The 13,137-nt window shown below is 43.0% G+C and overlaps 2 protein-coding genes across 2 annotated transcripts; one reads left to right on the top strand and one right to left on the bottom strand.

Annotated features, from left to right (window-relative positions):
* Window positions 1-1,155: 1,155 nt before the first annotated feature.
* XEG113 (xyloglucanase 113) lies at window positions 1,156-6,396 on the top strand. The gene is made up of 13 exons (XM_078590076.1): window positions 1,156-1,616; window positions 2,631-2,873; window positions 2,966-3,171; window positions 3,252-3,357; window positions 3,420-3,676; window positions 3,820-3,955; window positions 4,245-4,339; window positions 4,468-4,521; window positions 4,925-5,038; window positions 5,297-5,395; window positions 5,478-5,612; window positions 5,885-5,971; window positions 6,125-6,396. The coding sequence occupies exons 1-13, from the start codon at window positions 1,427-1,429 to the stop codon at window positions 6,290-6,292; spliced, it is 1,890 nt and encodes a 629-aa protein (XP_078446202.1). The 5' UTR covers window positions 1,156-1,426; the 3' UTR covers window positions 6,293-6,396.
* LOC144715172 (protein FAR1-RELATED SEQUENCE 9-like) lies at window positions 6,275-9,188 on the bottom strand. The gene is made up of 3 exons (XM_078590075.1): window positions 8,911-9,188; window positions 6,629-8,801; window positions 6,275-6,548 (listed from the first exon to the last, which is right to left on the bottom strand). Exons 2-3 carry the CDS (start codon window positions 8,752-8,754, stop codon window positions 6,497-6,499), a joined length of 2,178 nt encoding a protein of 725 aa, XP_078446201.1. The 5' UTR covers window positions 8,755-8,801; window positions 8,911-9,188; the 3' UTR covers window positions 6,275-6,496.
* Between the last annotated feature and the right edge of the window lie 3,949 nt (window positions 9,189-13,137).

Below are 13,137 nucleotides of genomic sequence, written 5' to 3' on the forward strand. Positions count from 1 at the left end.
TGGAAATCATTCTTCTAGGGTAGTGAAATGCTCATTTGGGCTGTCATGAAATGCCTGAAACATAGAAGAATCCATGTAGAACGATGGGGAAGGCAATTCCAGGCCATTCTGACAGACCAACTGTTCTATCTACGTTCAGAAAAATCTTGCCTCCCTGGGTACCTCAGAGAGCTGCCATACCACAAAGGCAAAAGACTGATATTTGGCCACTTTGACTCAGAGGCATTCACAATCAAGCCTTGTTGGGGGCAATGATACACTGCTGAACGTAGGCCCTCTTCCAAATTTTGTACTATTGTATGTGATGTCAAGGTGGTTCTCTAGAATCTTGATCTGACAACTACTGATAGTCTTAAATACTCTGAAGAATTTTCTTCTGGACATCTTCCAAAGTTGACAAGAGTCAACAAAAGGAAAGTCATTCCTGACATATATATTTTTCATATTTTTAATATGGAATTAAAAAATCCAAACAGATACATTAGGGGACTTACGAGCCAAATGGGGGAAGAATCTAAGAAAAGCGTCGACGTTTAAAGGAAAATAGAAACTACTAGCTGTCATCTTCAAGTATCTGAATATAGAGAAACTATCTGAATGTAATTATTATCTGTGATCTTCAAGCAATTTCTGTATGAAGAAGGTAAATATGATGCAGAAGGTGAAACATAAGGCAGAAGAAAGGTTGATTTATTAGAAAATAAAAAGATCAAAAGGCAATCACCAAAACTTACGGTAGGAGACGGCATTTCCTAAACTTGTTATAGATGTGAAGCTGGTATGTATCGTCCATTTCGTAAGTGGGTGTCAGAGATGAATCATTTACCACAATTGTTCACTTACGCTTGTGAGGCCAACAACTAGACGTTGAATTGAGAGAGATTCAGAAGTATTGATGGGCTAGACTGTTGATAAAATAAATATTAACCCCATAAAACATTACTTAATAAGAGGCCTAGAATTATTTAATTTCCAATGTTTCCGTCTTCCTCTCCTACCTCCATTATTTAGATAACAGTACAAGTGGATACTTAGTAGCTAACGTCTATCTCTCTCTTCCTTATATCTTTGGTTGATCAATCTCTCTCAAAGAAGAGGGCTTCTCTTTCCTTGGTCGTCTCCCATTTAAAGAGCATGTCTTCTCCTATAATTCTTACTTAGGCGATGGAGGGGGCCACAGACATTCAAGATCACGTGCAATTAGCTCTGTCCATCCTCTCCGTCGTTGACTTGCTGTATATTGAATGTTCGGCAAGTCACCCACTGTGGAGAAAGTAGCGCTTCCTCCGGTTCTTGGATCCAGCATCAAGGTTTTTGAGCGATTTCCCTCTCGGGTTTACATTTCTTGGAATCTGGGTCGCCGTTTGATCTGTTTCCCTTCGTACCCACGAAGAAAAGGATGAGTTTTTAGGCCGGGGACGAAGGTATGGGAAGCGGGCGCTGCTTCGAGCAGCAGCCCGGATCTTGCTGTAGACCGCTGTTTTTCGCGATCTACGCCGTTGTTGCTGTGGGAATTTTTTTTACTGGGTTCTTCATTCTCTCTTCATTCTACTCTTCCGGATTCTACTCTGGCGTTCTCTCCTGGTCGCCCTCCACGTTTTCCATTGGCAAATCTGGTGAGTGGTCAATCTCTGATCTTTTCTACTGTGATCTCGTCTCGTGGCGAAGAGATTTAGTTATTTCGTTTTAGTCTCACCATTTTCCAGAATTTTAACTTAAAGTTCAATAAGAACTTGCAAGGGGGCCGACCAGAGAATTTGTGAGTTGCGATCCATGGCTGGTTTGATCCGTTGTCGATCGCGGCCATATGGGATCTCCCTGAAACGTGGTCAAACTTACACTCTTGTCATCGTTTTCGCCCGCTGTTCCTCGTGTTAAGAGGGAGTTTTTATTCCTGAACTGAACGAATTGTTAGCGGCGGAACTCCTTTTCTATGATCAGGAGGCTCTCTATGTAGAACGCGTCAATATTTTTGTTTGTGTTATGGCCTGCAGTTTCTGGGAAAATTCAGTTTGCCTAGAGTTTTAAGCTCCATAATGGTTCAGTCATCCACCTGCGCGATATATGAAAATTCTGGGCAATTTTTCTGCGTGGTCTATCAAAATTCTATTCATTCAATCATCAATCCATTTATGCGTGATCTATCAACACGCTGAGAAATATTTCTGAAAATGAAAAGTCTCTTCAATTCATTTCTCCAAGCTCTTATTCATTCATTCATTCATTCATTCATCCATCCATCCATCCATCCATCCATCTATCAAAACGCTGGGCAATACTTCTGATAATGCCATTGATGGAGACCCCCAATGGGTCTGCATTAAGAATGAAATTGGAAGGGTAAAGAAAGAGAGATAGGGAGAAATATTGTAGAAGCCAAATGACAAATGACCTTGATCTGCGTGCGCACCCTCTCTGGGGGATCTCCCTGCCAATTCAACAACTTCTTGATCGACCTCCTTAGAAGAAGGCTACATTTATTTAAAGGGAAATACTCTTCCTAGGGAAAGAACCAGAAATTTCCTGATAATGGTTGTGGATCATACCAGAAATATAGTCCTTTTTTTTTGAAAGAAACCAGAAATATAGTTCTTAAGAGTGTGAAGACTAACAGAAAAGCTTACATGCAGGTGCTAGTCTCCTTCAACGCAAGGTGCGTCCCACCAACGTATGGGAGAGAGATATATGGGATGCACCCACTGCAGGATCGAAAATGCCTCCCTTGGAGTCTTTCAAATTGACCAAAGAATTGGTCAAACACAGGGTGAAGGACAATGTTCTCGTTGTCACGTTCGGCAACTATGCCTTCATGGATTTTATACTGACTTGGGTCAAACACTTGACTGACGTCAACGTCACCAACCTTCTAGTCGGTAATATTATCTTATACTGAAACCAGTGATAAGCAAATGCATTTTGTTATGTTAGAATTTGAATCCATATGAGTTTTTGGTCTTTTTAACAGGTGCCATGGACATCAAGCTGTTGGAAGCGCTGTACTGGAAAGGCATCCCGGTTTACGACATGGGCAGCCACATGAAGACGATTGATGTTGGCTGGGGTTCTCCTGAATTCCATAAGATGGGAAGAGAGAAAGTGTTCTTGATCAATTCCTTCTTGCCATTTGGATTTGAGCTGCTGGTCTGTGATACTGACATGGTCTGGCTAAGGGTATGGATTTTATGGCTTTATTTCTCTTTGACTTCAAGAATGTCTTGATTTGCGTCATGCTTTGCTTTGGTTTGGTGCAGAATCCACTTCCGTACATGGCTCGCTTTCCAAAGGCAGACATCCTTTCTTCATCTGATGCAGTAGTGCCAACGGTCTTGGACGAAAGCTTGGAAGACTGGAACTTTGGTGAGTGGCAGTTTCCAAGTTTGTTCCAGTTATGCATTCTTATTGTTCTTTATGTTCATCAGCTCATGCTTCCCTCAATATTGGAATTTTCCATTGGCGTCCCTCCAATGCCACGAGGAAGCTGGCCAAGGAGTGGAAGGACCTTCTTCTTTCCGATGACAAAATATGGGATCAAAACGGGTTCAATGAACTCATTCGTAAACAATATGGTCCCGGTGTTGGAGGAAGAGACGGGCTCGTCTATGCGTTCGATGGAAAACTGAAACTTGGTATCATACCATCGACCATCTTTTGCAGTGGACACACGTATTTCGTTCAGGTAGTACCCTTTTTTCTCTTGTCTGCGATGGACTGACCATTGATTTGGCATAGTACCCTGTCAGGACCTTCAAAAAAGTCTTCTTTATCTTAAAAATAATAATTTGATGGTTTTTACTTTGTGTGCACGGAATTGGTTGACAGGCACAGTATCAGCAGCTCAGGCTACAACCGTATGCAGTCCATGCAACGTTCCAGTTTGGTGGGACAGGAGGGAAGCGCCACCGGTTACGCGAGGGCATGTTTTTTTATGATCCCCCAGAATACTATGATGCTCCAGGTACTACCTATGAAGTCCAAATGCTATACCATCATGGCTTTCGATTCCAGGAATTCATTTTTTTTTCAAATAACTGTTCATCATGATTTTAATTAGATCCGATTATATACTTCTTTGAGATTGCAGTTTTCCTCTAGCCATTTCTGGTCTTCTCCTGCTCTTCCTATTATTTAGTGGAGCATTTCTTTAAAACTCAATCCATGCAGATATCATGGGTTTCTTAAAATTTCTACGAGTTACTTTGCCGCCCTAGTTTTCGGGTTGATTTTCTCTTTGGTGCATGTCTCAGGGGGCTTTTTGTCGTTCAAACCCCATGTGCCTAAGAACCTACTAATGGATGGAGCACACTCAGTGGAGACTCACTTCGCATTAGTTAATTATCAGGTCTGCGCTCAATAGATTCCAGCCCAAGTGTGGATGTTGTCTGGTGTTAGAAACATCTCTTAATATCAATCAATCAATTTATGTGACTAAGACTGCAATAATGGAATTTATGGTTGTATGCATTTCAGATGAAGCAAATAAGGACTGCGCTATCTATTGCCCAAGTACTGAATCGGACATTGGTGAGTCGGTCCCGAGATTGGTCGGTTCCTGGGTCAGGATATTGTTACACTATAACTTGATCAACATACTCATTTTTCTTATCATGAAGCTCTCTCTCTCTCCCTCCCTCCTGTTAGTCTCTTGCTCTTCTGTTCTCTATTCTCAAATATTTTTTTCTCCATCCGTGTCTTTCTGTCGTCTCCTCCCTCTCTCTTGCTCTCTCGTTCTCTTTTTATATGTTCTTTCTCTCTCTGTTTCTTTCTCTTACATTCTCTCCCTCTCTATCCCTTCTGCTATTTCTCCTCCTCCGATTCTTCTTCTCTCCATCTTGCTCACTCTCTCCCCCTTATGTTTCCTCTACCTCTCTCTCACTCTCTCTAGCCATGAAAAAATGCTCATCACTTTTTCGCTCTGTGCCTGCAGGTGATGCCTCCTCTGTGGTGCAGATTTGATAGAGTTTGGTTTGGACATCCTGGAATTTTGCAGGGGACATTGACCAGGCAGCCATTCCTCTGCCCTCTAGACCATGTCTTTGAGGTATCTTCTTCCCAATTTATATATACCCCATAATACCATGATTTTGCATTGCACATCATTCCATTAAATTCTACTTTGTGTGGAATGGGAACTTGCACCTCGCCTTAATTTTGAAACCGCCCATCCGATCAATATTTCCCAATTTCCCATGTTATCAAATGCTAAGTTCATTTACTTGGTCGTTAGTATTTGTAAAGCAGCAAACATGTGTGAATGAATCACTGAACCGTTAATTATTTTTTTTTGCATGTGACCCAGATTTCTAATATGCTCAAAGATCTGCCAGAAGAAGAGTTTGGGCCCAAAATTGATTTCAGGGAATACTCGTTCTTGGACAACCCACGATTGCCGGAGGAGGTAACACTGTCTCAGCCCTCATGATCAACCTCAGTCTTCTTCTCAATGGCACAGACAGAAAACCTCTTAAACTCCATTACAGGTGAGATCCTCGCGACTGGAAGTAGAGCTTTGTGACGAAAAAGAGGAACCGGAGGGCTGCGCTGCCGCAGGAGACCAAGACGGGAACCGTCCTTTCAGGGCATTAAGCTTGCCCAAGAACAGCAATGATGAGACGGTCCATTAAATTCTTTGTTGTTTGGGATTGCTATTAGGATCTGATTGAATCAAAAGATTTGGTTCATGGATTGACCCTTACCCGAATCAAATTGATCAAATCCGGTTGATCAGATTGGCCAGATTGAGGTCGGATTGATTGGTCCATCCGACCTATCAGATTGAAAACCCAGTCGCTTTCATGCCCCTGCTCCATTTTTTTTTTTTTTGAAGAATGTCTCTGCTCCATTAATGTCGGTTGTCTGATAGAGTTCTTTTGGCTTCGCGTTTCAGCTGGTAAAGCTGCTGTCTCCACACAGGAGCATCAAAGTCTTGGAGTTCTCCTCCATGCAGGATGCCTTCGGGGGGTTCTCATCTCAGGCAAGATCTTCATCAGCTAGAAATAATTCAATCACCTAGTTTCCTATAAAATAACCAATCAGCTAATACTTTTCCCTCTCTGTTACAAACTAAGCAGCAAGTCAGTCTCTTTGCTTTTCTCTGAGACCTTATACGCTTTGTAAAAAAATGCAGGAAAAAGACCGCAAGTTCAGAAGAAGAGTGAAGATGTACACGGGAATTTGGTGTTGCATGGAGAACCTCCAGATGGGCCACATATACTACGACATGTACTGGGACGAGAAGCCCGACTGGAAGCCGAAGCCACCGCAGACCCGGGAGGAGGACCACCCACCAACATAACCGCAATTAGAGAGAAACACTGTCCCTGCCATTACATATTACAAGAGCACAAACAAAAAAAACACAAGCTTATAGTGCTAAAAAGGACCCCGCACATTTCTTTCTGAATGGTCTTACATTCTTTCATTTCAATGATCAGGCGGCCAAAGAAACATGAATACATACACCAACCACCACCAGCACCACCACCACCATCATCATCAGCTAGCACTCTGGCAAATTGCCAGGCATGGCTGTGGTTGGATGGGCTGCTACCCTGAAGAAACCACAAAAATTTAAAAACAAAGCTCTGGTACATAGGAAGCAATGGTGTAGGACTTTACAGATACTACTTACACGTCATTGCCAGGGAGGATCCTCTTCTTCCCTTCAATGGCGTCCTCGTGACAGTGGGGAAGCTTTGGAAGCGGCATCTTGTGCTGCAGCTTCTGAGCTCTCATCCTCTGCAGGCTGCTCGGCTGCTGCGCCTTCCTGGGCAAGCTCTTGGCAGCAGCTGAAAGCTCTGCAAAGGCCTTCTGCAGCGCCGCCTTAGCCACCCTGTACATCTCCACCGACGCCGCCCCCTCCAACCCGTACCTGACGGCGTCCCGGCACAGGTCATTGTACCATGCCGCCAGGTCCGGAGCGTCCTCCGCCGCATCGCCGCCGCCCCCCATTGTCACCGCGTCCTTAGTCCATCGCCGCAAGATGTATCTCTCCGGCAGGACCCGGACGCCGACGACGAAGTAGACTCGCAGAGCATGCCTGCAGAGAATTCCACAAGACTCAAACTTGCCACAGCTGCAGACCACCTCCTGCCCGGGCTCCCGGAGGCTGACTGTGTATGCCTTGCTTGCATCCTCCTCCCTCGTGACGCTGAATTTAGACACCCGCCCTCCTTCTTCCTCCTCAATCTTCTCGGCAAAATACCCCAGTGACTGCAGAAACTCCTCCTGAAACACGGCGAAGACGGCGGCGGTGTAGGCCTCCGCCGCCTGCTTCTCGATTGTGGACGGGGTCCTCAGCGCCGGCCTCGAGTACGCGGCGGCAAACTCTGCCAGCACCTCCTTCTCGTACTGACTCGCCGCCGCCTGCTCGAACCGCGAGATGAACGTCAGCAGCGGCGTCTTCACGTTGAAGTTCCTCTTGAAGAACTGCTTCAAGCTCTCCGGCCGCCGCCGCCCGCCGCTGCCGGCGCAGAGCTCGGGGAAGAAGGCCGTCTTCAAGAAGACGGGCACCCATCTCTGGCGGATCTCATGCAGGGACTGCAGCCAGGCATTGTCCCAGAGAGAGTACTTGGACAGCACCGCCTCCCAGCAGGCTTCGAACTCCGCCACCGTCTCCGTCTCGCACACGCAGCGCCGCAACTCCCACTTGAGCGCCGCGTGCTTCGAGTAGGCGTCGGAGAGCTTCTGCTTGCTGCGGCTGAGGACGTGCCACTTGCACAAGTAATGGCGGACCCCAGGGAAGACCCGGGAGATGGCCCCTTCCATGGCCTTGTCCCTGTCCGTGGTCAGAGAGGACGGCGCTCGGCCTCCCATGGCGGCCAGCCAGGTCTCGAACAGCCAGACGTACGAGCCCTTCGTCTCGTCCATGAGCAATGCACAGCCAAAGGCCACCGGCTGAAGGTGATGGTTCACCCCTCGGAAGGCAGCGAAGGGCATCATGTACTTGGTCTTCTTGTAGGTGGTGTCAAAGGTGACCGCATCGCCGAAGTGGCGGTACGCCAGCCGGGCTTTGGCGTCGGCCCAGAAGAGATTGGTCATGCAATTGTTGTTGTCCACCTGCATTGCGTAGAAGAAGGCCGGGTTCTCCGCCTGCATCCTCCTCAAGTGTTGGAGTATGCTCTGCGCTTCGCCGCCCTCTCCGAATGGGTTGCTGTTGTTGTTGTTGCTGCTGCTGCTGTTCGCCCTGTCGAAGAGCTTGCCCGTGGCAAGTGGCTTGTCGGGGTGGCGGCGAGGCTGGAGGACGGGGTGGGTGTGGTCGGCGACGAGCTTGCTGACGGCCCACTTGCCGTGCTCCTTCTTGATGACTTCGATCATGGCCTTGCAGCCCTCCCGGGTGGTGCCCCTCTTCCTCTTCTTCTTCCCGTCGTCGTAGATGACCCGCTTCGAGTGGAAGCCCTCTCGGGTGCAGACGAAGCGCCGCATGATCACGCTGTCATCTCGCCGCGAGCGGCGAGACTTGTTCATCCGCACGCCGAAGCCGACGCGGTTGGCGTAGGCCACGTAGAACTCCTTGGCCGCCTCGTCGGTGTCGAATTCCATGCCCAGAGCCGGCTCCGCCGCTTCGGAGCAATCCAATTCGACTCCCAGCGAGCTCACGTCAAGGGCAATGGCGGCAGGGCCGCCTGTGTCGTCGTTGAGGTCGACATTGTTGTCTCTGAGGAACGAATCCTCCTCTTCTTCTTCTTCTTCTTCTTCTTCCTCTGCTTCTTCTTCTTCTTCTTCTTCTTCTTCTTCTTCAACTGGGCTGCCGTCCATTAAGGTAGATTTGGGATCTTGCTCTACCCAGGAACCGAAACCCCTCCCTAAATTTCGCAACGGAGACGGGGAGATTGCGTCAAAATTGGGGAAAACAGAAGATTACTAATTGCCAAGCTCAGGAATCGGAAAAAGGAACAAAGAACAAGTATTTACCTTACGGCACGGCAAAATGGGGAATACCCAGTAGCAGTTCCGATGACGAAGAGCGTGGGTTCGACCCGGAAGAATCTGGTTGAGAAGGAGAGATATGGCGATACATATACATCGAGAGATGAAGACAGAGAGAAACAAAGGCAGATGCAAAGATAGATAGAAAGATGGATGGATAGAGAGATAGAGATGGATAGAGAGAGGCTGACCGGCGCGACGGCGCCGCCGGTAGAGGCGGTCGAGGGTTTCGAGGGAAAGCAAGAAATGTAGAATTCTGTTGCCGCATCTTGGAGTAGTAAAAGAGGTAGTCTTCATGGCCTGATACTATGATGGCCCATAAAGCCCATACAATGTGGCCATTCTGACAGGAAATTGGAGACGGAGGGCTAATATTTTGGATTAGAACTCTCTCTCCCATTTCCTAAAACTTCTCACTACAAATTTGTATCTTTTTTGATGGAGGGGCACCCTCCTTTCTTTGTGAGGTTGGTAGTACTTGAAACCTAGGGAGAGGGTGGAGGTATTTTGAAGGAGGAGATGCTATTGAGGGGAGTCCTGAATCCAAGAAAGGTGGGAACTTGGAGAGCTATCAAAATATGGTTAGCCGTATCCCTTCATTTTAGTTTTCCTTGGTGCATTGCTGCATCCTGAAGAAGGAAGAGGAAGGTAGAGATTGAGTCAATGGGTGTACACATCCTCTCACTTGCACCAAAAGTCATATATATGATATCAATATTGATATCTGCCAACATCTGAATCATAACATACTGAGAAAAACATAACATATATATTAAAAGTTGTATTACACACAAAATAGAAAAAAAAGTTAGTATATTGTATCATCTCCATGCCCCTTTTTGGGTCTACATTTAATGTGGATCTAATTTATAATTAAACTCATACATTAAATTATATCATCTTATTCTCATCAGCCTACCTTTTTGTGAAATATGCATCCCTTTTTTGTCTCTCACTAATTCTCTCTTTCTTAAATATCATATTAATTGTTCTCTCTTCTTACCAAGAAAGTACACAGTATTCCACATCCAATTACTTTATTTCTCATATATATTACATGGTAGAAGAAATGAACCATGGTAGATGAAAATGAGTAATTAGATCAGTCTTAACAGATCTATACCCATGATTAAGAGTGGCTATTAGTAAATGATAAATCTTAGTTCAAAGTCAAGACATCCCATTACGTATACCTATTAGATGTTATGTGTTGGCCTGAATCCAAACAGATTAGGTTGTAGATACAACCCAATGGAGCCATGAATATAAGCCTAATGGGTGAGCAATCCTACCCAATACAAAATGAACCCTTATCCCATCAGGGTTATGGATGTCGTTAATCTATCCATAATGGGCTTCCTATACAGCCCATTAGGGATTTAATTTGGGCTCCCTATATACCAAGGAATTCTTACTGCAGCATGGTGACATCTCCATTACTACCTCCTTGTGTCAGTACCTTGGCTGCCACCTCACACTGTCTCCTCCTCTTATGACACCACCTTGCCCTGGTGGCAATATTTCTAATGCACACAATATTCCTTTAAGACATGTCTCTTACTAGACAATTTTGTGGCTCACATTACCTTACATAATTACCGCACTATGTCATATCTCACACCTTAAAATATTACCATATTATGTGGAGGCACAAATCACCATACATTGTTACTGCACCATTGATGGATATTATGTGACCGTCAAGCCAAATCACACCACCATGTTTTATGTTAGTTCATTGAATAAAATGTCATGTTCCTTATTATTCTAGTGTGATGTTTATAATGAGGTCCACGAATACGTGCAGTGCCATAGTGAATTGTGATGATATCATAATAAAGTGATCACTAGTCTTTAAACGTGTACTTTAAATATTCCTATTTGATGGATTGTTGAGATGGACATCGAATTATCCTCATATTATAGCAGTAATACTTATACGATAAGTAAAGCTGATCTAGTGGCTATTAGTGTGCGACACTAAGGACAGATAGTGGTGCTCTTTGGAGAAAGAGTTCACTGAAATGATTGGAAGAATCCCTGAATGGTAATATACCTAAATGCTAATACGGTTGATTTATGTTACGATTGTATACATGATCGATTAACCTGAGATACCAACAATATCTCGTGGATGAAAAACAACATTTTGACTATGACTTATGGACATCTAATCAAGGGATTCAAACATGTCATAGCTTGGATGTAGTAAGAAGCTCGCGGAGATGATTAAGTGGTCAATACTTGATTCTCCACCCTCCATATAAGAGGATATTGACTGAAGAAAGAGGATGCAGAAAATCAGTGGCCAGGATAGTGAGGATATTGGATAAGGCATTCTCCAATGATCCCCATTATGCATTAGTACTAATCGAACAAAAAATTAGGGTTTGAAGATCAATCGTTGCCTAAGTCATTCGAGAGTCTCTCGTGGATGATAGATTATACATATGTGGTAACTGATGATGGTAAAGGTTCCATGAGAGAGTTCAAACACTACTATGTATCTTCTAGAGCATGAAGTGTAGCTTGGCACCCCACGGGCTGAAACTTAACCTATCAATTGGGTTAAATCAATCATTGGTTAATTAATCTATATGTTGATATTGTTAATTAATAAGGTTGGCCAAAAATTATTATTGGGACAGTAAAGTTTGATATCTAATAACAATTTTGATATCTGATATCCAGATATTGGGTTTTGATATTGGATATTCAAATTGATATCTGATATTTGATATGTGATATTGGGCCGAATTGCTTCCATTTGGGGCTCAATATAAGCCAAGCTACCATTCACTAATTGCAATAGGTAGAGAGCAAGTTTGTTTCCAACTTTAAAATTTCCAAACTATATATACTACTATAAACTTAACATTTTTCCATATGGGAAAATGTGTGCTTGTTTTTAAACTGATATCCACTTATTGGATATCGTTATCTAGATAAAACTTTTGATATCTGATATCGAGATATTGGGCTTTGATATTTGATATTCAAGTTGATATTCAGTACCGGCATCTGCTGCATTTGGGGCCTTAAGATAGTCGTCTTGATATTTGATGGATTTTTCATTTTTTCCATACTTGATGAAAAATATAATATCATGTGGTTTTTTGAACCACATAGCTTCTATAAGAGACTCATCATGTGCATCATTATTATTAGTATATTAACATGATGAAGATAATGACGCATATAGTGGTTTTCTGTTTTTGATATTTGCTTGTCGAAATAAAGGGCAGATATGTTATGATTTTGACAAAATGCAACCTTTTCTATGAGGGGTTAATTTGATGCCAATAAAATAATTTGGTGTTCCTGAACTTCAAATATGAAAACAATGGTGTAATATTAAATGTATTTTCTATTTAAAACTCTGATAAATTAAAATATCATGGACAACAAAACCGATATTTGGAATAAAAGAAGAGAGTTTACTGAACCTGACACTTGGAGCTTTTTGTAAACCATATATTGATTTATTTAAGTTTACACATATAAGCTAAAATTAGGATTAGTGAATCCTTAAGGTTGGTGCATGTAAAATGCATTAGTACATAAAATAGGGGAATTTTAAGATTTGACTAATTATGGTGGATAAAAGTAGCCTTATTGTTAGATGTTTAATAACTGGACTAAATGTTTAGAGGAAATTAAATCCACCTTGATGATCGTATCCCTTGAAAATAATCTTGCTTAACATTTGTCAAAGCTTCCATTTGAATTGTATTTCTGTTATAAACTCACCTCCAACCTACGAAATGATAGCTTGGATTTTGAGGGACTATGGACCACATTATTTTTCATCAATTCTTAATATTTAATGGCCTAAGTCTTGATCCAGTTATTATATTAGATGCTATTTTGAAACATCCAAAAATAATAGTGATGGATGTTGGATTTAGGAGGTGAATTTTTATGTTTTGTAAAATTTATCATTTTGACATAATCTGAGTTTCATATCTTCTAGAAGATATACTTTGTTTAGTTGCTTGACTTTGTAGTAAAATAATGATTCTATTGATCTATTTGGAGTGCTGGATATATATTTTTTAAATATAATTTTTTTGTAATGTAAGAAAAAATGTTATTTTTACATTTAAAAGGAGTTAACGATATATCATCAGATAATGTTCTAGCATCGGTGGAATAGAGCTGATTGATTTGATCAAAATGTCTGAAACTAAAGAAACAATCTGAACTAAAATT

The sequence above is a fragment of the Wolffia australiana genome, chromosome 18 (assembly GCF_029677425.1).
Source record: "Wolffia australiana isolate 7733 chromosome 18, ASM2967742v1".
Classification (NCBI taxonomy): domain Eukaryota; kingdom Viridiplantae; phylum Streptophyta; class Magnoliopsida; order Alismatales; family Araceae; genus Wolffia; species Wolffia australiana.